This window comes from Rosa rugosa, chromosome 2 (genome assembly GCF_958449725.1).
Source record: "Rosa rugosa chromosome 2, drRosRugo1.1, whole genome shotgun sequence".
Classification (NCBI taxonomy): Eukaryota; Viridiplantae; Streptophyta; class Magnoliopsida; order Rosales; family Rosaceae; genus Rosa; species Rosa rugosa.
Genome location: NC_084821.1, coordinates 18,812,720 through 18,838,474, shown reverse-complemented (window position 1 = coordinate 18,838,474; position 25,755 = coordinate 18,812,720). Strand labels below are relative to the sequence as shown.

The 25,755-nt window shown below is 38.3% G+C and overlaps 1 protein-coding gene and 1 long non-coding RNA gene across 3 annotated transcripts; one reads left to right on the top strand and one right to left on the bottom strand.

Moving 5' to 3' along the window:
• Positions 1-195: 195 nt before the first annotated feature.
• Positions 196-6,191, bottom strand: LOC133728137 (uncharacterized). Of its 2 annotated transcripts, XR_009855638.1 has the most exons (5): positions 5,972-6,191; positions 3,401-3,622; positions 1,666-1,769; positions 1,010-1,179; positions 196-339 (listed from the first exon to the last, which is right to left on the bottom strand). It is a non-coding gene; the product is annotated as an uncharacterized LOC133728137 (long non-coding RNA). The 2 variants fall into 2 exon arrangements; XR_009855637.1 differs by lacking the exon at positions 5,972-6,191 and having other exon boundaries at positions 3,401-5,854.
• A 12,758-nt stretch (positions 6,192-18,949) lies between these two features.
• LOC133733281 (general transcription factor IIH subunit 2) lies at positions 18,950-22,214 on the top strand. Its single transcript, XM_062160926.1, has 4 exons — positions 18,950-19,311; positions 19,857-20,318; positions 20,482-20,857; positions 21,655-22,214. The coding sequence occupies exons 1-4, from the start codon at positions 19,039-19,041 to the stop codon at positions 21,804-21,806; spliced, it is 1,263 nt and encodes a 420-aa protein (XP_062016910.1). The 5' UTR covers positions 18,950-19,038; the 3' UTR covers positions 21,807-22,214.
• The last annotated feature ends 3,541 nt before the right edge of the window (positions 22,215-25,755 follow it).

The window sequence follows — 25,755 nt, the reverse complement described above, 5'->3', positions numbered from 1 at the left end:
ATAGACACGATACCACCCCAGGTGTCAAAGCAAAAGATACACACACTGTGTGAAGCGAAGAACAAAGACACGAAAGCGTAAATGTCTATCTCTTTTGGGGGCAAATCCGGAAAATCTCTGTATTACTATTCATTCAGCAGTACCAGAACATTTTACTTTTATATATGTACTAGATAATCCTTCCCGCGCGATGCTGCGGGTTTGGTTTTCTTTCCTGAATTAAAAGGTGTACTTTTGCAATTCCTCCTTCATATCTCCTAACTTCAGTGGTCTTTTTCCACCATGCTTGCAATCTCAAATTTCTTCTAGGTAGCATTGGCCAAGTTTCTCCCCTCCATCCTATATAATTGATTACAAAATATAATTAGCCAAAAAGTCTCTTCTTGAAATTCTTTTGTTTGTGTATTCCTTCAACTTCTTTCAAAAATAACTTCATTCCCTAAATCATGAGCTAATATTTATATAAGAATCCAGAAAAGATACATGTCCATTGGAATTGCCCAAAGATTTTATTTTCATTACCAAAATCCAATTAACAAAAAATTCATGTCTGCAAAAAACTCAAAAAAAAAAAAAAAAATCGATTTCTAATTGGGAATCAAATAGAAAAGTTTAGAGTCTAATCAATTTTGTCAACCATGTGAAAGAGAAATAGACAATATTTTTAGGTAATCCTGTATGTAATATTCTAAGTCATGAGGTAATTCTTTGCAGATAGTCAGAGAACTATTGAAATCGGCATATATTTCCCAATGTGATGATTGAAGGAACTTGGCAACTCATAGTTAGCAGGGATTTAGACAGATGAGTAATTTGCCCAAATGCATAAATCCAAAGTCAATCTTAACATGAGAGACAAAAATAACCTGTCGCCAATACAGATTTCTAGCTATGCATCTACCAAAAGCACTTCACATGAGTAGCTATTTTTAGAATATTCAGTAAGATATCTATACAGTGGCAAGCCAAATTCATGCTGAAATTTAGAAAGCCAAGAACTAATACTTACTCTAAACTGATCATTTTTTAGCTTGCCAAAGAGGTACACAATTTTCAGCTTTCCAATTTTTACATAAGATTCCTTAGTAGCCTTTGCAGCTGCTTCCAGATCTTTGCTGTGTAGAGCTTTTCAGTTAACTTTGCTTTGTTATTATCCTCCATGTTTCTGGCGCTACCATTCTGTCAAGAATGCTCAATTACTGAGTACAAATTATGGTATATGTAATTTACCATTGTCTTTTGCTACTTCTCATTCAATTCAATTAGGAAGTGGCTTTGCTACATATTTATATATGTATATTAAGATTTAAATAGAACTACATAAAATTCACAAACAAAAAAACACTACCAAAACCACAGTTCTACACCACCTAAAAAAAACAATTACTGGATTTCTTGTTCATCAATCTGGTTTCCAAATAAATAAAGAAAATTAAAAAAAAATCGCAAATATCAGAATCCAAATTCTAATTTTACTTGAGGGATTGATGCAAGCAGAACCAAAACCCAAACAAATGTGTGCCCATCACTTCCTCACATTCCTTCCTTTCACTTTACCAAATGTGTACAATCCCATCAGGCCAAATCCCATCACAATACCCGAAATTAATCATTATGATACATAACCAATAAGCATAAAAATTAATTTGGTGTATAAATTTGTACCTTGAATCTGTGCAGTAGAGCAGTTCTTCTCCTCTTTTGGATTCCTCTGCCTCCTCTGTCCTTCCCGTCTCCCCCTTTTTCTTCTGTTTCTTCCTTTCTCCCCTCTGAAACCCCAAAAGCTACAACTATGCAAACTATAATGAGAAATCAATCACACACAATCAAATATGGCTAATTGAATAATAGCAGCAATAAATTCACACTACTCAACATGACTTATCTTTGAAAGCTAAAGACCTTGAATAAGGAACAAACGATTAAAACCAATTGAATCACACTGAAACTGAAAACAGTTAGCCTAAGAAACCATGGACTAAATTAGTCTAAGAAATACAATAAAAATAGAGCATGATACTATAGTGTGCATTCGATGAATAAAAAGAAATTAATTATATTTTAACTGGAAACCAATTTGTAAAGTAAATTGAAAAGATATCCTAATCATTTTTAGAACTGTGAGCAAAGATGCAAAGTATTGTTTGTCTATCTTATTAATAAGTCTATGTGATTCTCTTCTCTCCCAAATCAGTTTTAGTGATGCAAACTTTTATCTCAACAGGAACAGTAGCAGAAGATATAATGTTATTGAATGTGATCCTCTCGTTCTCAAAGGGATTGAGAGACCAGTAAGTAATTTCTGTGCCCACTATTTTCTGTTAGTCTAAAAACAGTTGAAGTTGTTGTTGGTACTCCGCACTCAGAGAAGTATAAACAGGATCTAAACATATAAAAACTATTTGAAATTACCTACTCTGAGGTATTGCTGCGTTTATATACCTATTTTTGACTAATCAATTTCTTGACATGCATACCTATTTGAGAACTGAACTTAACCAAAAAGGCACACCAAGAGCACAAACACACAATAACTTCTTTCAACAAAATGTGTAACTCTCAGACCATGATCCTATTTACAACAAATAAAAATAATCATGCAGTATGCTCTGAGACCATGATGCTATTTACAACCACACATCGAGTAGATAAACACAAATGATATATCTCCTTAGTTTAAGAGTTAAATAAATAGAGAACAAAGCATGATTGAGTTTAGAGAAGGATTTTACATGCAATACTGAACTCTCCAAACAGAGCAATTGATATTGGTGAAGAAGGTCATACCCTCTGTGAAGAAACCAGATTTCCAAGCCTATTGGGAACAATTGAAACCAGATTTCCAGGCCTTTTGGGAGCAATTTTATTATTATCTCTAAGAATCACTACAATTAACAATTAACTACATGTCTAGTAATAGAATAAATATCACCAATGACTTCCTTAATGATTATCATACTTACTATCATTTTCTTTAGAAACAACATCCTACCATTCTGCCTAGCTCTATCCTATATCTTGCAAACAAACAAAGAAGTCAAAAATTTAATAAGATTTTCTTTTGCAAGACTCCCAGAACTGAGATCTTGATACCATGTCTGACACTAACAACTCAGATGAAGAACTCTATAATTTGATGCCTTCAAAATTTGACATCACCAGTTGACATATCAAACAAACAAACAAACACCATTATCACCCAAACCATGAACAATGAAGCAAAAACCAAACCCTTATTCTCAATTTCCACAATGGAGGATCAAATAAACCAAACCCAAAACCCAATTTCAGCAACAAACAAAACAATGGAAAACCCAGAAATCCGAAACTCCCAATTTCCATCCAAAGACCACAATTTTAAACAAAACAATCAGACCTGAGAATTAGGCGAGACAATTACCGGATTAAAGGTTCAAACTTTGGAACCCTAGCGCTTGAGGAATTTGACTCGGATACCTCTCTCTATCTCTTCATGCAAAGCAAAGAAAAACACGACCGATTTCTTTATCTCTCTCTCTATCTCTCGATCGTTCTTGATAATTGATAAAGATGATTACATGACTTTAGAAGAAAGAGAAGACCAACGGCGGCGAGATCCGCCGTTTCCAAGTCAGTGGCAAAGCTGCAAAAAAATTTCAAGCGAGGGCAGAAGCGTCACTCCACTTCGAGCCAAAATACTGTTAAATGAACAGGAGAAATGAACACCAACCCTCCTTTAGTATATAGTAAATAACTAGAAAATTCTCCCGCGCGATGCTGCGGGTTTAATTTTTTTTTTCCCCTCAAATATTGATCTACATAATATAATACAATAACAATTTTACATATTACAAAAATTGGTATTTCAATCGTAAAAAGAAAGATTCAGCTAACACCTGGTATTTTAAGCAAGCTGGTATCAAGTTTCTACAATGGGGGTTTAGCACCGATCTAATTCATTGGCAGACTCAAATGCATCTTCAACTAAAGTTTCTACAATGGGGGTTTAGCACCGATCTAATTCATTGGCAGACTCAAATGCATCTTCAACTAAAGTGGACTCATCTGCAGATCCATGGACTATACACACAGAAAACCATTCACAGTTACCACTTAAATTGGTCCCTTTCCTTCTTGCCAAAAAAAAAAAAAAAACTGACCAAATGTCAACAATATATTTATCATCGAAACTTTGTTATCCAAAGTGTCACCAAGCATATCTGAAGTTAGCCTAATTTAAATACTATGAAACTTTGTGATTCATAGAATTGGCTCTGATACACTCTTTGTTGCAGTTGTGTATTCTAACAGTTCAACTCCAATTCCATTGTAGATGTTTTGAAATAAGTTATGGGAGAGAAAACAAAAAACAAAAACAAAAACAAAACAAAAGAAAGGAAAAACAGTACTGCAAAACCGTTTAACATGGTGATAAAAAAGTTTATATACCAGATAACATGTGAAACAGTTTGAAACAAACTAATCTAATTGTCTAAAAATTTAATAGTAATCAAAAAAATTCAATAGCAGACAACATCACAACCACAATGACTTCCACTGTTTTCATCTTCCAATCCAAGAATTTTATCTTTGTAAATCCTTAATGTGCATATAATCTTCAAATAAACGTTACTTGAGATCAGTAAACACTAACAGTCACCGATAAACAATAAAGGATCCAAATTCCGAAACCTTGAAATAAAATGAATCAGAAAGCAATCCCAAATTTGGATAGATGTAGAGAAAAACAATCGAAAAAAATTTATTTTATATTTATCATCAGAGCCGTGCTCGAAAGCAACAACATCTGTAAAAAATAAGCAAATTATGAAAACATTACAGCTATGATCAATGTTGGAGATGCACTTATTCAGGCTACTCGTATTTATAATCAAACGAACCAAATCAACAGCCTTAAAGAAGTTGATGAAAATCAGAAGATTAATATCAATTAGAAGCAAGAAAACAGGATCAAATGCTCAATCAATTTTCTATCAACTGATCACTAAGTACTTTTTCCTATAGACCAATCCTTATTGCCAAGTAGAAACAATTTCAATCAGAAAATTTGAGATTAAAAAACAAAAAACAAAAACAAAAAAATAACAAAGCAGAAGCAGAAATTCCAGAAGTTTGCAAGGAAGTTCAAGCAAAGTTCGAAAAGTACAGAAAATCCATTGTTCTGATACTAAATAAAAGCTGTGTATTCAAAAAGAATTTTGCTGTAATTCCTTTATTCAAGTCTATTGTACAACAGTCTGTATGCTATTGTTCTGAGAGAGGGAGATAAGAGACTAAATCGTAATGGAGAAAAACCAGGACCAATTTGTCATAAATGCAGTTTCCTGTCTTAAGTGATTCCATATGAAAGCAAGCTAAGGTCAGACTTAGCAAGTTCAATCTTTTTAAGGAACCTATAGCAGAACCTATGTTCCTTCAAATCTATTACGGGAATTAAAATGAATGAGAAAGCAATCCATAAAGGTACAGGAAAACCATTGAACAACTTTTATTTTATATTTATCATCAAAGCCATGCTCAAAAGGAACAACATCTGTAAAGAAGTTGATGAAAATCAAAAGGAATATTTTCAAAGGTCAATTATGAAAACATGGTGAAAACAGAAGATCAACACCAATTAGAAGCCCAAAAACAGGATGAAATACTCAATCAATTTTCTATCAACTGATCACTATGTATCTTGCTTTGGACAGACCAATCCTTAACCCTCCCAATCTAAACGTTGTGATATGCAAAACCCACAACACAACCCATGCTTATTAAATCACCCACAAAACCCTGAATCAAAATGAACCATCCAAAACAAAGCCAGAGATGAAGTCATGTGACCCAAAAACCCAAAACAAAACCCATATTCGTTAAATCAGAGACAAAACCCTTAATCGAATTAATGAACATAAAATTTAGATAAATTGAATCACACACAAAACCCTTAATCGAATGACCGTAAAATTTAGATTAAAAAACTTACCTCTTATCAACTGAACTGTCACTCTCTCCCTCTCTCTCTCTCTGTTTTCTCTCCTCTCACTATCAGATAGCGGCGATCTAACCAATAATACCAACGGTCCCTCACTCTTTGTCATCAAAAACAGAAGACGATGGCAAACTGTAATTGACCAAGGTAGCAAGAACAGAAACGCCAATTCAACACATCCCAGGGCCGTAAATCTGAAGAACAATTAAGGGCAAAACCGTCATTTTACTGTTAAATGAACAGTATGAACAGTCCACGGGCTTTAGATGTATGTATAATATGCAACTAAAGTTGCCTAAAGAGTGCAATCAACCACCCAAAGCAATCATCATGGTTCCCCACACACGTGGTAATAAAGAGCACAATGAAGGTGGATCAAGGAATCAAGAAGCATGCAATTAGTCAGTCACTTTTGCAGAGGAACAGGAATATAGCATCATGACTATATTAGTGTGCTATTAATGCGATGCGCTCGCAGGGATAAGTTTACATATATTATCTCAGCGGCTCGCATCCAATAGGTACTCAGCTTTGCCTATATTCTAACAATATCCAAGCCAGCAGATAATTATTAATTATTGTCTAATACAGTTATCAAGACCATTAAGGGTTTTGATTTGTTTTAAGGCCAACGACTGTGGCCTGATGAATCTGCAGAGTAGCCTATATATAGAGGCTACAACGAAATTAAAAGGACGGCCAATTCATCGACTAATCTCTACGATTATCCAAGCCTCTCCGGAGCAACCAATCCTTTTCTTCTCTTACAGGTGACCACACTCTAGTCCCAAACTCCTCGGGAGCTGATTGTCAGTGCCACCGAACCTTCTGTCAACGTGCCACAGTCCCAAACTCCTCGAGAGCCGACTGTAGTACCGCGACCACAACGGTTACGGAACCAGCCAAGCAAGGGTAACGCCCTCGCAAACCAGCCAAGCTAGAGTCACGCTTTAGCACGTTCTCCCCACTTCTTGGTGATTTCGCTCTGCTCAAATCTACAATATTGAGTATCGATTGTGTGACAAGAAGAAACTACTACAAAGTCCTCACCACGAGGCACAAAAGATCCCGCGACGAGGTTGGTGCTCTCCTCGTCTGCAATCGCTTGAAGAAGTCAAGTCAAGGGACACCTCTGACGACCGCACCCGACGGTGCTGGCACGCCTGCAAAAGAAAAGAGACTGTCGACCAAACACGACGAAACTGGAGCCGAACACCTTGCGACACCAACCCAACCTCCAACCAGACAAGCGAGAAACCATCCAAGACACGCCAGCCGCCACAACCTTCCGTTTCCTCAACACAGTACCAGCCATCGTAATCTCCCCAAATAGACCGAGATGACAACGATCGAGGATTCTAAGCCTCACAGAAGACCTAATTTGTGTCAATATGGCCCGTCTGACGACCGCGCCGTAAGGGCTCATCGCCGGACGAGAAGAGGGAAAAGGTTTTTTCTGTTCGCAACTCAACCTCGATTTTCTTAGTTAGCAATCGTTCCATGAATAGGTTTCTTTAATTTCATGGTCAGGGAAGTTTTGATTTTTAGTTTTTTATTCATGGTCAGAGTGTATTGGATTGGGTAATAGAACAAAGCAAAAAAAATTATTCAACTTTTATTTTTAATGTAATAATTATTCAGTTTTTATTTTTAATTTTGAATTAATTCATTCAGAATTTGATGGAGAGAAAAAGTCGTTTTTGCCCTCATTTTGCACCCCACGTGCGTCACACGTGGTCAGAATTAACGGCACCGTGACGGAAAGTTAGCATAGGTACTACGTTGACAACAAAATAGAAGTCCAAGTATCACATTGATACGTTTAAAAGTCCAGGTATCATTTTGACAGTCCTCAGAGTCTCCAGACACTGTTGGTGCATTTTTCCCTTTTTACTTTCTATTTTTAGTTTTTTACTCACTTCCTCATCAATTTCTCAAGGAATTTCAAGGAGCCTCATCTATATCAAGATTTGAGATTGGGTAAAGTGAGAAACCATAAATCAAGGCTTGTCATAATTGCTCCATAGCAATTTGTGACTTGTTCTTGTTACTTCTCACTCCTCTTCACCTTTACCTCTTTAATTGATGTATATTGTTGTTGATTTGTTGATGGGTTGTGAGTAGTCTATTTAGGAAGCTAGGTTTGAGCCCTAGCATGGATTTAATGTAACAAATATGTTTTGATTCAATGGTTTTCAATTTTGTGTTTGACATATGTTCTTCCTCTCTTATAAAAAGGATCAAAGGATTTCACTCCTACCCCTATGTGACTCGAACCCATGACCTGGATCTTAGGTAGTGGGTGCTCTAACCACTAAGCTAACACCACTTCGTCGTGTTTGACATATGTTCTAATCTATATTATTTGGCTTAGATGCATGCTTACAAGCTTGATTAACTCTTGAATGTGTAGATAAGCATATCTAGAACAAATTAGGGGACCTAATCACTTCTCTAATTTATGGCTAGGACACTAGTTTAGGACATGGTTAGTTACAATACCAATTTCGATTGCCATATTGGCTAGCTCGGGAACCTTGATTCTTGAACTCTTCGTCTTTTGGTGCAACTAGAGGCCCTAGCAAGGCTCTTAATTGTCCCAATTGAGTTTCTATGGCTCTTGATCCGGAGTAGGAATACCCTTTAAGGAATCTAATGACACATGAACCTTGAAAAGCCTTGGGTACGGTTCTTGATGTCATCATGAATTGTTTGACCATTGTCGGAACTAATCCGAATGCAAAGGGTTGAGAAACTCAACGCCATTATTCTTGAACAACTTAACAACTTGGAGTCGGGCCTTCTTTTTGCACTATTACAAATATGAAAATAATGGAAAAAAAAATTGAATTCAATTGTCAACTATTCCTATCGGAAATAAGATTGACTACTGATTCGAGCCATAGCACATGGTTTTAGAAAACCGTACGATTTTCCCGATCTAAATTCTAAATAAAGTAGGTTTTACATGAAACACATTCCAACTAATTCCCAAAAAATATAAATTTGTATTAAATTAGAACTTGTAACTAATCCAAACATTGAAGTACTGGAAAAACTCATATAAGCAAAATCTCATATAAGCAAAAAATCTCACATATCCCCAATCATGAGACATAAAATTGTCACTATAAATAAGAACCATAATCCCAACACTAGTGATTAATACTGACATAATAGAAGTAAGTGGATCAACTAAGCAGCCAAACTCTAAAGAAAAATCATTATTGATGGTCCAAGACCATACATATTGATAAACAGAATTGTTATTTAGTTGCTGAATAAAGAAATGGGCTGAAAAAATCATAACTATACTTAATAATAAAACACTCAGAAAAGCCCACATACTGCAAAGATTTTTAGTTGCATGTGAGGGCTAGGTTCAAAGAAATCTATGGGTATCACAGCTTTGGTGCCAAAGGCCAAGCTGAATGGAGTTTCTCTGTTTGCCTCTGTTGGAGTTGTGCGGATAGACCACAATACTTCTGTAACTTCTCCTTCCATAAGCCCTTTGCAACATCTGGTTTCTTTTTTAGCTCTTTCTTGATAATCTTGTTTACATCTTCTACTTGTCCATTGGTTTGGGGATGTGCCGGTGAAGAGAACAACATTGTGGTTCCTAGCCTAAATGTGAATTCAATGACCTCTTTGTTGTTGAACTAAGCCCTGTTGTCCGTAATGATGGTGTGAGGTACCGCACAGCGGCAATAGACATCCTTTCACAGAAAATGGAGCACTTTAGCAGTTGTAATGGCGGTCAGTGGTTAGACTTCAATCCACTTGAAAGAATAGTCGACCGCCACGATTATATATTTGAATAATTATCCCTTCGCTGTAGGCAGCTTGGCTATTAAATCTAGTCCCCACTAAGAGTATACCCATGGAGCTATGATGATTGATAATGGTTCAACTGGAGCTTTTGGAAGCTTGGCAAATTCTTGGTAGGGGTGGCAAGTTTGCACAACCCGTTGGGCATCTGTCTACATAGTCAGCCAGAAATATCCTGCCGGAAGGTTTTGTTTGCCAGCGAATATGCACCAAAGTGGTTGCACAGACTCTTGCATGGATATCATTATGTACCCACGCACTCTTAGATGGTGTCAAACACTTTAAGTTTGGAAGGGTTAATCCTTTACGATACAGTTTGCCATTTTGTAGGCTGTACCTGGCGGAACGAGTGAGGCTCTACCTTGTCCTCTGGCAGTGTGCCATGGAGTTTGTAGGCAAGGATTAGATCTATCCAACTTGGCTTGCGCTTAAAAGCGAATATTTCTGCCAAGATTTTGGTGTTACTTGGCTGTTCTGGGCACTCGACTCTTGTATCCACTGGGCAAGTATGTGGTTGTGTTGTTGCCAATCTAGCGAGTGAATCTGCTTTCTTATTTTGTGCTCACGGAATCTAGGTAATGTTGTAGAACTTTAATTTCGGCATAAATGCGTCTACATACCCCATGTAGGCACTGAGTTGCTCATCTTTTGCTTGGAATACTCCCCTGACCCGATTGACTACCAATTATGAATCGCTAAAAATGTTAATGTTGTCCACTCTGGCATCAATGGCAAGCAGCTGTCCAGCGTTTAAAGCTTCATATTCCGCTTTGTTGTTGAATGCCTTGAAGTTGAACTTTAGAGCATATTCTGTGAGTGGTCCCTCAAGTCTGATAAGGATTATGCCTGCTCTGCTGGCTGATTGAGAAGAAGATCCATCAATAAGAAAGTTCTAATGAAAGTTACAAAGGCTGAGCGAGAACTGTTTTCGTGTTTGCCATATCACAGCCTATGTTTGCAGCTTGTTTCTCTGTGAATTTGGCGATTAAGTCTGCCACCATTTAAGCCTTCATGGTTATTGTGTCGTTATCATAAGTTCCTTTAGTTTTTGTTATGCTGAATGCCTCTATGTTTGCAGAATCTATGCCGTCAGAGAATACTATAAGGAAGCTTCCCGATCCTTTTGATGAGATGTCCAATGCAGATGTCATTGAGGGACTATGGCAACAGGGTCATCACGCTCGAGAGGCATATGTTGATTTAGAAAGGATTGAGCTGATCCCTATAGAGAAGTTGATTGATCTTCGGCTACTTGTGGATGACTACACCTCCTATCCCGAGAACGTGGCTCACCACCTTAGGATAAATGTTCCGCTTCTGTCATAGGAGGAGATTGAGGAGGTGGAGGAGACATATAGCTAGGGAAGCTGCTGAGACCAAGGGTGGTGACCCGATCAGGATTGAGAGATTGGTGGCGGCGTGAGTGTGGACCTTGCTGACATGCCCACTCTTGTTACTAGTTCCTTTGTTTTGGAGGAGTTAAATCGGGGTGTTGACGTCCGCGAGGGCTCTGTGGTGCCAGAGACACCGTTTATTGCATGTAGTACCCTCAATCCTCGGTTTGAACGATCCCTGCTTATTCTATACTAACAATGTTTCTTTTCAGGGTTTAAATTGGCACTCGTTCTGAATGTATCACCAAACAAGCTATCACCTAAGCTCCGGCTCATCCCGAGATCACCATTGACGCGTCGCCACACGCCGAGCCAAGATCACCTCGCTGAAGCATCAGAAACTGGGGACTGAAACATATCAGTCCCACATTGAAAACAAGGAAGATATCAGTCTCTTCCCCACCTATAAAAGGTCCACTCTTCTCTCCTAATTAATTATGCATTTACTATTTACCTAACGTTATTCTGTCAACACAAATACATTGACTGACTTAGGCATTAGAGAAGAGGAGACCGCGGTTGGCGGTCTCCCTCTGACGCCCTTTGTATTTCATTTGACAGATAGCGGAAGCAATAAGGATATTACAAGTAGCGGTTCGCCCCTTGAATCAGCGTTGACCAGGGTTCGGCTACCGCTGAATCTTAGACATTAACAACATAAACCAAGGAGACTCATAATCTAAACAAAGTGCCAACATCGTTGGTAGAGAAACGTCGACATACCAACTGGTTAGCGGCTCTAAACCCATGAAGGATTTACATATGCTCGAGTTTACTTCACCTCTTGAGTAATGAATACAACTATACAAGTGATAGATACGGGTGAAAACCGTCATCACTCGATTAGTTCGATAAATATGTTTTTAGTTACAAAAATGGTGATAAAGTGTGCTACTACTCTGAGCCATGACCTGATTTGGATAAAAATCTCTCCAAGAGATGTTTTTCACAAGCAGATGATCGAACGCTAGACCTCTTTGAATATCCACCTTACACTCGCCCAACTTGCAAGCCTATTGTAATAACTGCGATTTTTAATCAAAGCAAAACATGATTAACCATGATTAGCGGTGCTTTACTTTTCATGATTGCAATACTTTACCTTTCATGATTACCCATAATTCGTTGTGGCCCGACTTTTGTCATTGACCACACCACAACATAATTGAAGAAACAGAACATAATCATCCGAAATCATTCTCTCTCTCTCGGCCGAAACCAAACCAAAACAGAGCAAAGTTGTCCGAGCTCTCTCTCCCTCCACCGGTCACCAATCAACACCAAATAACTTCCTATAGCTTCGCCTCTTCCTTGCGCAGCTTCCGGTGGTATCCTTTCGCCATCTTGTGAGCCGTACATGACGGTGGAGCACGAGGCCGATTTACCCCCGTTTTGGTTCCAAGCTTGATATCTCAAGCTACCGGTCATCATTCCTTGCCAAACTCCACCCACGAGCTCGCCTCAATCTCCTGATGCCCTCAGAAGTGGCCTTGCACGGTGGCGATACTCGTGGTGGCGGCTGGAAGCCAGACCCGATCAAAATCGAAACCGAGCTATCAATCTCTATATCTCTAGCTTTAGACCATCGTTTCGGGTGATTCTTGAACTGGTAAACTCACCTTGAGTTTATGAACAAATATCCAGAAGGAATCCAAGCGATTTGTGGAATTTTTTACGTGGATCGGAGCACCTGCCGGATTCTGGAATTTTTCCGACCACCGAAGTTTTCGATCGATATATCTCGAGGTAGAGACCATATTTTCTGTGATTATTGAACCAGTGAGTTCACCTTTAGTTTCTTAACAACTCTCCAGAAGGGATCGAAGCCTGAAATTGAAGTTTTGACGTCGAAATCGAGCCTCGCCGGATTCTACAAATTTTCCCCGGATTCTGCAAATTTTCCGGCCACCTCGACTGTTCTAGGTAATTTCCGACCACTTCCTTTCGTTTTCAGACTTCATTCTAGTTATGAAAGTGGATCAACTCGTCATTTTGAACAAGTTTGTAGTTGACGACTTTTGCATCGGAGGTGGTTGACCTCCGCTGACCGCCGCGTTGACCGCCCACTGACCGCCGCTTGTGGCGGCGTATTCGACCATATTTTGAGTTTTTATTATCTAGGGGATGATCTACGCATCCTTACGAGCGTTTTGATATATTACAAGGTCATTTTAGAAAACGTTGATAAATAGTGAATTTATGTTTTGACGTTACTATTTAACATTTTTACGTTTTATCTTCGGTTTAAGATCTGCGAGGATCTGACCATCGGTTTTGCTTCAAATTTAGATATGTTGATCGTATGACTGTCCCGATGACTTTGTGTGGTCACGGGCGAAGATCCGACCGTTGAATCTTCGTATAATTGTGAAATAGTGATTTGGAAGGCGATTCGTGAGAATCTGACCGTCGGATTATAGTATAATTTTGTGCAGATGTTTGTAAGGACGATTCAGGAAGATCAGACCGTTGGATCTTCGTGATAATTTTGGAGGATGATCCTAAGGGCAATCCGTGAGGATCTGACCGTTAGATCATCGTGTAGTTTCGATCCGACCGTTGGATCATCGTGTAGTTTCGATCCGACCGTTGGATCATCGTTTAATTTCGATCCGACCGTTGGATCATCATTAATTTAGAATCTGACTGTTGGATTGTTGTATATGTGTGGTTTTTGAATAAATTGCTAAGTTAAGATCGTGTTGGATTAGGTGATTGACGGATCGATTTGGCGGACAATTTGTGAAATTGTTGTTGAACTGTTAAGAAGACGCAGCTGGATTAGAGGTGAGTAAAATCGCACATGGTTCATTTACGAACCGAAATTCAGTGATTGAATTCTATAGTGATTTTGTGAAAACTGTTTTAAGAAAATCAATATTTGTTTTAAATTATATGGACTTGATCGACTACGGTCCATAGGTAAGTAAAATGTATTTAAAGTATAAAAATGAATTTATCGATTTTTAAATGCATTTGAACTATAGTTGGTATTAGTGGTCATTCCTGTGAGAGTGACTACGTATATATATATATTTACGTGAAATATATATTGGATGGTGTGGTATTTGGGAAAGTGTGGAATTGATGTGATTTATTTACAATTCCAAGCTTTATTCTTTCAAGAATATAAATCATTGTATATTATTGAGTTGATTTTGATGAAGAGTAATTGAGTAAAGTGATGATTGAGTTGTGTGGAATAATTGATTTATAGAGTCGAGTAAAATTATCACATTGATGATTGAAGCAGTCATTCGTAAGGTGAACCTTGGCCCAAGTGACACATTACGATACAGTTAGAGCTCTAGTCTGTCTACCATCATACTGCTTGGGGGATAAACGAGTTATCATATGCCCTTGGGTATGACATACTGCATGGGGTGATTAATATAATTAATCATAAGCCCGTGAGTATAATATACTGCATGGGATGATTAATATAATTAATCATAAGCCTGTGAGTATATATTGAGTAAGCAGTTGTTTGTTTTTTGAGTAGTCATGTTGAGACGTGAGTTGATTGATGCTTGAAGTGACGTTGTGCACTTCAATTATTATGCTAAGAGATACTTAAATTGAATTGTTACTTTAAAATCGTGCAATTCCTTGTTTACTCATACGAGCTGTCAAAAGCTTACCGGGTTTGTGTTGTAGCAATCCCGGTACACTATTCAAATTGTGTAGCGGGTAATCCTACAGGTCAAGAGAATCAGGACGGAGATCAAGCTGCGTAGAGTAGCTGCAATTGTGTCATTCTGAATTACTTTGTGAGCCTGTGAGGTGTGTTATGCTCATTTAGAGCTTTACAATATTGCTTGTGAGAGTGAATTGTAATAATGAACTCGAGGTTTCGAGATTTGGAGTTTGTGTATCGTGTGGTGAGGTTGTTTTGAGAAAAAAATAATTCAGAACGTTTATTTGATTAAGTGGTGTAATTCATGTTTCGGATTTGAATTTATTATTCAAAATTCGGGGCGTGACACCTATTTAGCTTTCCACTAGACTTTGGTTCGATAAATCTGTTGATCTATCGCTTGTCATTATTTTAGTATTTTTATTAATCTGATATGATATAAATTTTAAAAAGGGTAATTATCACAAATTGTACCAGCTGAACTTATCCTCTATCTTATCGATGAACCTGAACTTCAATTTTGATCACAATCAACACGTGAACTTTTCGATTTTATTTCAAATGGTACTCTATCACTAACTTCTGTTAATGTTCCGTTAAAAACTGACATGTGCCAAACATGTGACTCATTTTTCAAGGATATATTTGTAAAATTACCTTCTTCTTTTTTGTAATATCACTTATTTTCACTTATATTGTGGCTATAAAAAATGAGACTATCAAAAGGAAAAGGGTTATTATCACAAATAGTACATGAATGTATCCTCTATTTTATCGATGGTTCCTGAACTTCAATTTTGATCACAACCAGTACCTGAACTTTTTGATTTCATTTCAAATGGTACCTATCACTAACTTCCGTTAATATTTTGTTAAAAACTGACATGTGCCAAACATGTGACTCATTTTTCAAGGATAAATTTGTAAAGTTATTATTATTATCTTTTTTTGTAATATCACTTATTTTCACTTATATTGTGGCTATAAAAAATGAGACTATCAAAAAGATAAGCTTTCAACTTCAATTAAAAATATGAATGATAGGGAAAAAAAAATTACGAAAATTTTGATAAGGTTTCGGTCTTAAATTTATAGTTTGTCCAAAAAAAAAAAAGTTTTATAGTTTTGTTTGAAATGTTTTGTTTGTATCTATAAAACAAATTAATTTTTGTTGAGATCTTGTTTTTAAATTTTATTTTCATAAGAGGGTAGAGATACATTTTAATTTCTATTTTTAACTGAACTTCTATTTTTATTAACATATTAATTGATCAAAATATCTAGTAAACAAAATTATTTAAATGGGTATTTTCGTCAAACTATTCTTGAATATAGGTCATGTGCTCTGCACATATCAGTTTTTAATGGAACATTAACGGAAGTTAGTGATAGGTACCATTTGAAATAAAATTGAAAAGTTCAGGTACTGGTTGTGATCAAAATTGAAGTTCAGATACCATCGATAAAATAGAGGATAAGTTCAGGTATCATTTGTGATAATAACCCAAAGGAAAAACTTTCAACTCAATTAAAAATATGAATGATAGGGAAAAAAAAGAATTATGAAAGTTTTGATAAGTTTTTGGTTTTAAATGTTTTATAGTTTGTCCAAAAAAAATTATAGTTTTATTTGAAATGTTTTGTCTGTATCTATAAAACAAATTAATTTTTGTTGAGATCATGTTTTAAAATTTTTTTTTCATAAAAGGGTAAAGATACATTTTTAATTCTATTTTTAATTGAACTTCTATTTTTATTAACATTATTTTAGTACTTTTATTAATCTGATATGATTTGATATAAATTTTAAAAATTAGGGAAGTAAGAAAAAACATGAAGAGTTTTTATTACCACTAGGGTCAAAACTTTCTTGCACCGGACAAAATGATACCCAATTTTCAAAAGTGATCAAAATGATACCTAAATTTTTAAAAACAAATCAACTTGATACCCAACTTTCATAAGTGATCAAAATAATACCTAAAGTTTTAAAAACAAATCAATTTGATGCCTCGATTTATTTTTTGTAACTTTTTGTTAAAATTGATCACGTGTGATGCAGTGTTTTGTGGGGTTATAATAATAGTTTGCACAAAAACTGTTTTTCAATTATTTGTTATTTTACTTTGTTAATTCTCTTCTTCTCTCTCTCTCTCTCTCTCTCTCTCTCTCTCTCTCTCTCTCTCTCTCTCTCTCTCTCTCTCTCTCTCTCTCTCTCTCTCTCTCTCCCCATTTTTCTTTATTTCTTTAGAGGTTGGGAAACATCCGAATTTTATTTGTTTCTACGGTCAATGGTAGAAATTGAAATTGAATGGAAGATTTTTTTTAATTCTATAGAAGAAGAAGAGTGGGTTATAGATGGTTGATGACCCTATGACTACAAATCACTTTAATTTTTGGGCTTGATTTTGCATTTGATTTAACAAAGAAGTTAGAAAAAAATTTCGGCTTGATTTTGTATCCAACTTACATTTGCCCAACTTGCACACCTATTTAAGTTTCCGCTAGACCAAACCCCTTGGGTAGTTTGATAAATCTGTTGATCTATCGCTTGTCATTATTTTGGTCTTTTTATTAAGGGATCTTGACCCATAGCACCAAAATAGGCTAAAATTAGCCCACTTACACCACCAAGAGAATTTTGTTCCCACTAACCCATAGCACCAAAATAGTTAAATGACGATTTTGGGCTCCAGAAATTTAAAAATTACATACTGCCATCTCTCTCTCCTCTCCCACTCTCTATGCCGGCTATCTCTTCTCTCTCTCTCTCTCTCCTCCCTCGCTCTCTGCCGGTGACTTCCTCTCTCTCTCTTCTCTCCCTTCCTTCTCTCTCTACCTGGTATGACGCCGGTATTCACCGACCACATCGCCACGGTCTCCGACGCCGTCACTCCCTCGCCGGGAAGAATCGACTCAAACCGCGAAGTAGCAAGACAACTCTGATTCGTCCAATTTCGCCGGAATGGACGCCCAGTTCAACTCAATCAACTCCGAGCCCTGTTCGATTCAATCAACTCAGAGCCTATTCGATTCAATCAACTTCGAGGCTCGAGAACGTGAATTGCTGGCGGTGCTACTCCGAGCCCAGTTCGATTCCGGCGAGGCTCGAAAACTTGAACTGCTAGCCGTGCTCAGCGTTAGGGGTTCTGGCAATCCGATGCAAAGCCTCGCCTGAAGACGGCAAAGCACTTAGGGTTCCAGTCCCAGGTCTGCAACCGGCGAAGGGGGGGGGGGAGAAGAAGATGTGTGGGGGTGCCCAGAGCATTTTCTGGGTGCCCATATCAGTTTTTTTTTTTTTTTTTCAAGTAACGGAACAGGAGGAAAGGAAATAAAGTTTTAAACGTCTATTGGAGGGCAATACGCGTCTATTGGAGTGCAATAGACATTTTTACATTTATATAATCTCTTCGTTTTTTTCTTGAATCAAAGTTTTATTTGTCTAATTTTAGGAAGATTAGTTCCCATTCCGGTTATCGAAAGTTCTATTGGGGGCAATAGATGTCTATTGGGGGGCAATACATGGCTGATAGACGTCTATTGGGAGGCAATAGATGTCCATTGGGGGGCAATACATGGCTGATAGACATCTATTGGGGGGCAATAGACGTCTATTCGGTCTATTGCCCCTCTATTAGGGGCAAAAAAAACTTTCCGGTGAGATTTTCAGCAAATTCCGGTGACCGGAATCCGGTGAAAGTTGATCAGAATCCGGCGACCGCTGACCGGAATCAGGTGGCCGGTGACCGGACTCCGGCGGCCGGTGACCGGGCTCCGGCGAAGTCTCCCATGGTTTCTCTCTCTTCCATTTTCTCTCTCTCTCTCTAAGTAACAAAGGGGTAAGGGTAAAATGGTATTAAAAAAAATTTAAAAACAAAAAAAAAAATCTTAATGGGGTATTAGGGGAGTGTTTTGGGTAAGAGAGAATTAAAAAAACTTAATGGGGTAAGTGGGAAAAAAATCTCTAAAAATGATGTAAATGGACAAAACCCCTTTTATTAATCTGATATGATGTGAAATAAATTTTAAAAATTAGGGAAGCAAGAAAAAACATGGAGGGTAATACGGATATTTCATCTTTTGAAAAGAAAGACAGGAAAAACCTACAGTCCTCGTAGCACAAATTAGAAGCATTAAAGGCCCAAAATGAAGAAGAAGAAGAAGAGGGTGTGTGTCTCCGTGCTCCAAGATCCACAGCAACCATGAACAACGGCGACCAGAGACGTTTAAACGGCGAACTTGAAGAAGACGAGGAAGACGAAGAGAACAACGATGGCCTCGCCGCTTGGGAAAGAGCTTACGCCGACGAGCGCTCCTGGGAGTCACTGCAAGAGGACGAGTCTGGGCTTCTTCGCCCCATTGACAACCAGAGCCTCCAACACGCCCAGTACCGCCGCCGCCTCCGCGCCGCCAGCACCACTCGGATACAAAAGGGTCTCATTCGCTATCTTTATATCGTTATCGACCTCTCCAAGGTATTTGGTTGTGATTTGCTTCCTACCCTTTTGAAGGTTTGTGTACAATTTGTTGGGTTTTGGTTGTGATTGGAGAACTGGGTTTTGGTTTTCTGCAACATTGCTTTAGTAAAGTTTGGAACTTTGGAATTTGGATTGAGCTGAAAGTGAAATCACATTGAGTATTTTGTAATGATTAAACTTAGAGCTGAGCAATGTTCAGTATGGTTCGTACCCTTTTGAGTTTTCGGGACAGTTTATTGAGTTTTCGTTATGAAAAGGGTTTTTCTCTGCAACAGTTGTTTACTAAAGTTTGGGAAGTATTACTATTTTGTATGACTGGGATTTTCGGGTTTGAAGCATGGTTAGAATTTAGACCTGAGAAACTAATGGTTTATTGTCTCTGTCAACAATGAAATGGTAATGCGGGATACATGGATCCATAAGTGTTTTGGAAATTGGTATTTGTTTTTGATAGGAGGGCAATTGTTCTGATATTTGTTTACTTGGTGAGTTGATGTGGCTGTTAAGTTTTTAACATTTGGTTTCTTTTGATATATTTGCAGGCAGCTTCAGAAATGGATTTTCGACCTAGCCGAATGGGTGTCGTTGCGAAGCATGTTGAGGCTTTCATTAGAGAGTATTTCTACCAGAATCCGCTCAGTCAAGTAGGCCTTGTGACTATAAAAGATGGGGTTGCTCATATCTTAACGGATCTCGGTGGGAGTCCTGAGTCTCATGTTAAAGCTCTGATGGGTAAACTGGAATGCTCAGGCGATGCGTCCCTGCAGAATGCACTGGATCTTGTTCAAGGGTATCTGAATCAGATTCCATCCTATGGTCACAGGGAAGTTCTGATCATGTATTCAGCGCTCAGCACCTGTGATCCAGGTGATATAATGGAAACTATTCAGAAATGTAAGAAATCTAAAATTAGATGCTCAGTTATTGGTCTCTCAGCAGAAATTTTCATATGCAAACATCTGTGCCAAGAAACTGGTGGCTCCTATTATATCGCATTGGATGAGGTGAGTTCAACCATCCAGATTGATTTATATTTCAGTTTTTCAAGGCATTAGAGCGCAGACTTTACAATTTCACATGCTGCATCGGATGTGCTTCTAGAATTATTATTAGATTTGATTTACAAGATTGTTTTCCTCACATTTTCAACTGTTTCTGCTGGTGCAGTCACACTTAAAAGACTTGATATTGGAACATGCACCTCCACCTCCAGCAATAGCAGAGTTTGCAATTGCTAATTTGATAAAGATGGGTTTTCCACAAAGAGCAGCAGAGAGCTCTGTGGCAATTTGCTCATGTCACAAGGAGGCGAAGGTCGGAGATGGATACACTTGTCCAAGATGTAAAGCACGGGTATGTGAGCTACCTACCGAATGTCGCATTTGTGGGTTGACACTCATTTCCTCACCTCATTTGGCAAGGTCTTATCATCATCTGTTCCCAATTGTACCATTTGATGAGGTCTCTCTGTCACTATTCATTGATCAACAAAACAAATTACCTAAAGCTTGTTTTGGCTGCCAACAAAGTCTTCTCGGTCTGGGTAAGTATTTGAGGTTTTTTATTAAATAGATACTTAAGAGCTTTTGCAATATGTCATCTGTGCTTTGTCAAGGGTATGAAATATTGTAGATGAAGATCATTCATGTTCCCTATGCATTGTGGTGCTGTCACTAAGATATGAATAGAAAACAAGCCTCTAACTTGTCAAATTGAAATCTCCCACACAACTGAGGAAACATGTTTGTTCTTTCTAGGCATCTGAAAGACAATGCCAAATACTCTCGCAAATAATTAGTTAATCATCATGACAGTCATCTATTTTTGAGATAAACAGATTTTGCTCCATCTTAAATTTCATTTATAAGTGAGGATATCTAACGACCAGTAACTATGCTTTATATCAATTTGGGGTCTATAATCATAATATACAACACATTGAGCTTATGCTCGACACACCTTATATTGGTCCCATTAAGGAATATTGGGAGCTTAGTGATTCTTTGTCCTACTACCATTGTTCCAACATATTAGCAGATGCTCCATTAGGAAACAGCATGAAGCTGCTTTTGACTGTGGAGAGACTTGAACAATGGTGGGACTACCTAAGGGCTAAACCAATCCCAATTTAAATAAGGCGAATTAAAAGAGAAAAGTCTTTTCCTATCCTGTCAAAAACATGCAGTAATAGGAAGGATGATTAATCTTTACTTGGTAAAATCAAAGGAGACAAGCAAAAAGGCACTTGCTGATTGAACTACGTATGTGGAATGTTTTTGCGCATGTATCATGTGGCATCATTTTGCTTGCTTACAGTTCTTTTCAATGTTTATGACACAGGAAACAAACCTGGCCTTCGTGTTTCTTGTCCAAAATGCAAGCAGCACTTCTGCCTTGATTGTGACATTTATATTCATGAGAGCTTGCATAACTGCCCAGGTTGTGACAGTACCAGGCATTCCAAGATACCGACTGCTAATGAAGGAGGATAAAGTACTGCTAACATGGAGGCAGCTCATGATTGTTTGTGGTACCAACACTAATGTGGAGGATAATTACTGCCATAGCTGTACAAGAAACCAAGGACTATTTTTTTCCCCCATACAGCTATAGTTTGGCTTTTCTTGGTGGAAACTTAATACAAGAGGGATGCAAGTATGGAAATGCGGGTATAGGCTCAGTCATATGGATCTGATTCGTACCTGTAGTAGTTTGACAAGATATGCCATCTTAGTCTAGACTGCTTTGTTTTCTCTTGAAATTGATTGACATATTTTCGCCTCTCAATGTGTCGGTAACTTCTTAGATAATGTTCTATTTGACTCGATCTGAAGAAGTTGAACCTCTATTGTGAGACATCAGGAGTCAGTTTAACACAACTTTTGGGGTTTCTTTAGACATTTTTGCCCCCTCTTGGTGTCAACCTAATGAAGAAGCTCTGGCCAACTTTTATAGGGTTGTGATATTGGGAACATGTATACCTTATATGCCGTAGATTGTATATGGCCTTATATTTATGTTCCCACTAAGTAATAGAATCAAACAGTAGTCAGAAATAATTCTTCATCTCGAGTGCTCCGTCATAACCATGCCTGCTGAACTGAAGTTCTGATTATGCATGCAATAAACGATGATCACAAAACAAAGCTCTAAAATTTATGGTTTCTCAAGCGGTTCATCACCGTTTTCTGGCATTTTCGACTGTCTTTTAAGTCTTTGACTTAGACCCACGTGTGAAAGTTTACATGTACATGTTCCATAGCATGGATTTTCATATAGTTCATCATCATCGCCATCAGCTTTAGAAGGGAAATAAGTCGATCATCGTCCCTTTAATTAAAATAAATGGTTCTTTAACCGAATGACACAGTGCCACGTATCGAGTTTACTTTCAGCTTACCCTCTAATTAGCAGATGCTGCCCCCCAATTAGCATATGCTGGTTTGGATTAGAGGTGACAAATGGGTCGGTCCGGCCCGATCCGACTTATTTTAAGCAAGCTTATTCGTATTTCGGGTCATGCTCAAACCGGCTCAATTTTTAACGTGCTCAGACTTGTGCCGGCGCATTTACTTGAACTTCGTACCCAACATGATCCATGGTCCGAGCCTATATTGTGTTAGGCCATGCTCGGGCCATACTAAAATTAGGCACGATTTTAAAATTTTAATCTGAACATTTTTATTTTTTATTTGTAAATAAAAATTGAATTTATTGAACTACTTAGAAAAATAAAATAAATAAAACTCAAACACTTTTTCTAATCTTAGTTTTATGAGATTAATTTTCTAATGATTTTTATATTTTACTACAAGAAATAAAGAAGAAACTCAGATTTTTTTTTTATCAGAAAACACAGAAGATTTATTATCATATTTTTTTTCTTAATTCTATAATTGTATTGTTGTGAGATTAATCTTCTTTAACAAATATATATTTAATACTTCGAAGAAAAAAAATTATGTTAAAATAAGGATATAATAAAACATGTAATAATAACCCCAAACAAATTATTACCTTTAAAGAAACAAACCCTAGGAGCCTCCCTCCCTCTGAAAGTGCATGCCCAGTCCGACGGCACGCCCTAGCGGCGGCGTCGTCGGACGGGCGAGAAAGGACTTAGTGTCCGGTGGTGAGCTTAGTCGGTGTGGCGGCGGCATGGGGGTGTTTTTGCTATCTAGTTTACTTGATGGCCTTGTTGGGGAATGGAAGCAGCTTTTTGGAGGTAAGCGTGTGGTGCTGAGGTTGATCCAGTCGGAGCACGGTCGATCGCCTGATATTGAGAAAGCGGTGGCGGCGAGAACGGGTTCTGCTATGCGAGAATCAGATCGGGTCTTGATCTGGTTTGGCATATGTGGGGCCGCTCCGAGGAGGGAGCTGGTTGGGTGGGGCGGTGCTCTTTGTCAAAGGGACGGGGATGGTGGGTGGAGACAGGGACGGCCAGCCTTCAGATCGTGCACCGGAGCTATGGCTGAAGGTGGATCGGTAAGGCTGCTTTCTGCAAGCTGGTGGTGGAGATGCACCTGCAAGCCTCATGCCTGGCTTGGGCTTGGTAATTGTTGGGCCTGTGCTTTGGCCCAAGATCTATACTATGTTTTTGTTATCTGTTATTGTTTTTTACTTTTAATTAATTGTGGCTTTATGCCAGAAATAAGTCCCTGTCGTAGATTGGCAGGGCGACGTGGGCGTTATCCCGGTATGCACACTCTGTGTGCCTTGTCTGGCCTAGCGAGGCGGCGAACTGTTTGCATGATCAAATGGACGCAACCTCCTAGTGGCAGGATGAAACAACGTGTCGCCGGATTTACTTCCGTGCGGCAACATAGTGGGAAAGCTGTGCTATTTGTAATTATGCTTCTTTGTAATAGAGTTATCTTTCCGGTATGTTACTGCTATGTCAAAGCAAATGGAGTAGCTATTCGTGCACTCTTTGCTAATTGGTGCTTGTTAGAATACATAGATTTGGTGGAGACTCTTGGTATTATTTCAGGATGTTCTCTCGATGCTTATTGTAATTTGGGGTTCAGGTTTCATGTCCCTCCCTTGTATTCTACAGTTTCATTAATCAAGGCTTGAGGGCAGCCGCACCAGCCCTATTTCAAAAAAAAAAAAAGGATATAATATTTTATTTCACTACTTTGTCAACATTAAATGGAATGTTGTCAACTGTCAAGTAATTTTGAATAGAGATGTCTAATGTTCAAATCTCATTTATTTTTTAATTTTTTTATATTTTAAAAAAAAATATTTATGTTTGTAACAAGCACGGCCTGCAATATGTCATGCTCAGGCCGTGCTCAGCCAGCCCATAGGCTAATATATCTCAGCCACCCGGCACAACCCACCCTTAATTGTGCTTGGACCGTACCGTGCCTATTTTAACCATGCTGTGCTTGGGCCTAGCAGCCCCTTTGCTACCTCTAGTTCCTATGCAAGTATTTTCCTGAGTATTTTTAGGAAAGCATTTGTTATTGACTGGATCAAACACTCTACAAAGGAATTAGGATGATACTTGGCTAACCAGGTATGGTTAGTGAACGTTCATCCAATAAGAACATGACACGTGTATGAAGTGGATCTGAGGCCAAATCATGAAGAGCAAGAGATAATAACTCAAGTCTGGTTGCATCAACCTCCGCCTCTCCTCATCCTCTCCTACCCCTCTCCTTCGCTAAATCTCTCAAATCATAATCCTCACCATCCCCTCTTCCACCTGCTAAGGCCTCATCTACGGCATCCCCTACACCATCCTCTCCATCGCCACCTGCATCAGCATCTCCCATGACGTCCCCATGGCCAGCAGCGGTTGTGTTCCAAGAATGGGTCAGATTAATTATGTCCTGGTGGTCGGCGCTCCAATTGGTCGTTGAGAACGAGTGGGGTGGCCGTGACTCGCACCTCAAGCCCAAGCAAGTCATCTACGATATAGTCTCCTGGGTCAATCACTCCATCGGCAAGCTTTAACTTGTCAAGGACTATGGCACCAGCAGCGCCTCCTTGCTCAAGACCATCGCGCGACTCAGAGTTGTCGGGTTGAAAGTCAGTGACGTAGTCGTTTTAATCGGACGGACTAAGGAGTCATAATCTCCTGTTCTTCATTGCTTTGGCCTCAATTCCCATTTCATACATGTGTTGTGTTCTTATTGGATTTGGTCAACCTTGACTAACCATACCTGATTAGCCAAGTATTATCCAAGGAATTATTACATCCATCTATGTCCTCAGCAAAGCGAGTTATCATATTTTGTGCTGCTAAAAATTGTATATGAAATAAGAGTGTGAATAGTTTTAGGATTTATGGTTTAGAGATGGATATAAGGGTGGACTCAGTTCAATCGGTTCAACTTTTAGTACATAAAAAAAAAATCGCAACAAAAATTCACTTAACTGGTTATCGGTTTGGTTTCAGTTATTTTAACCACGTTGACTTTAATGATTAAG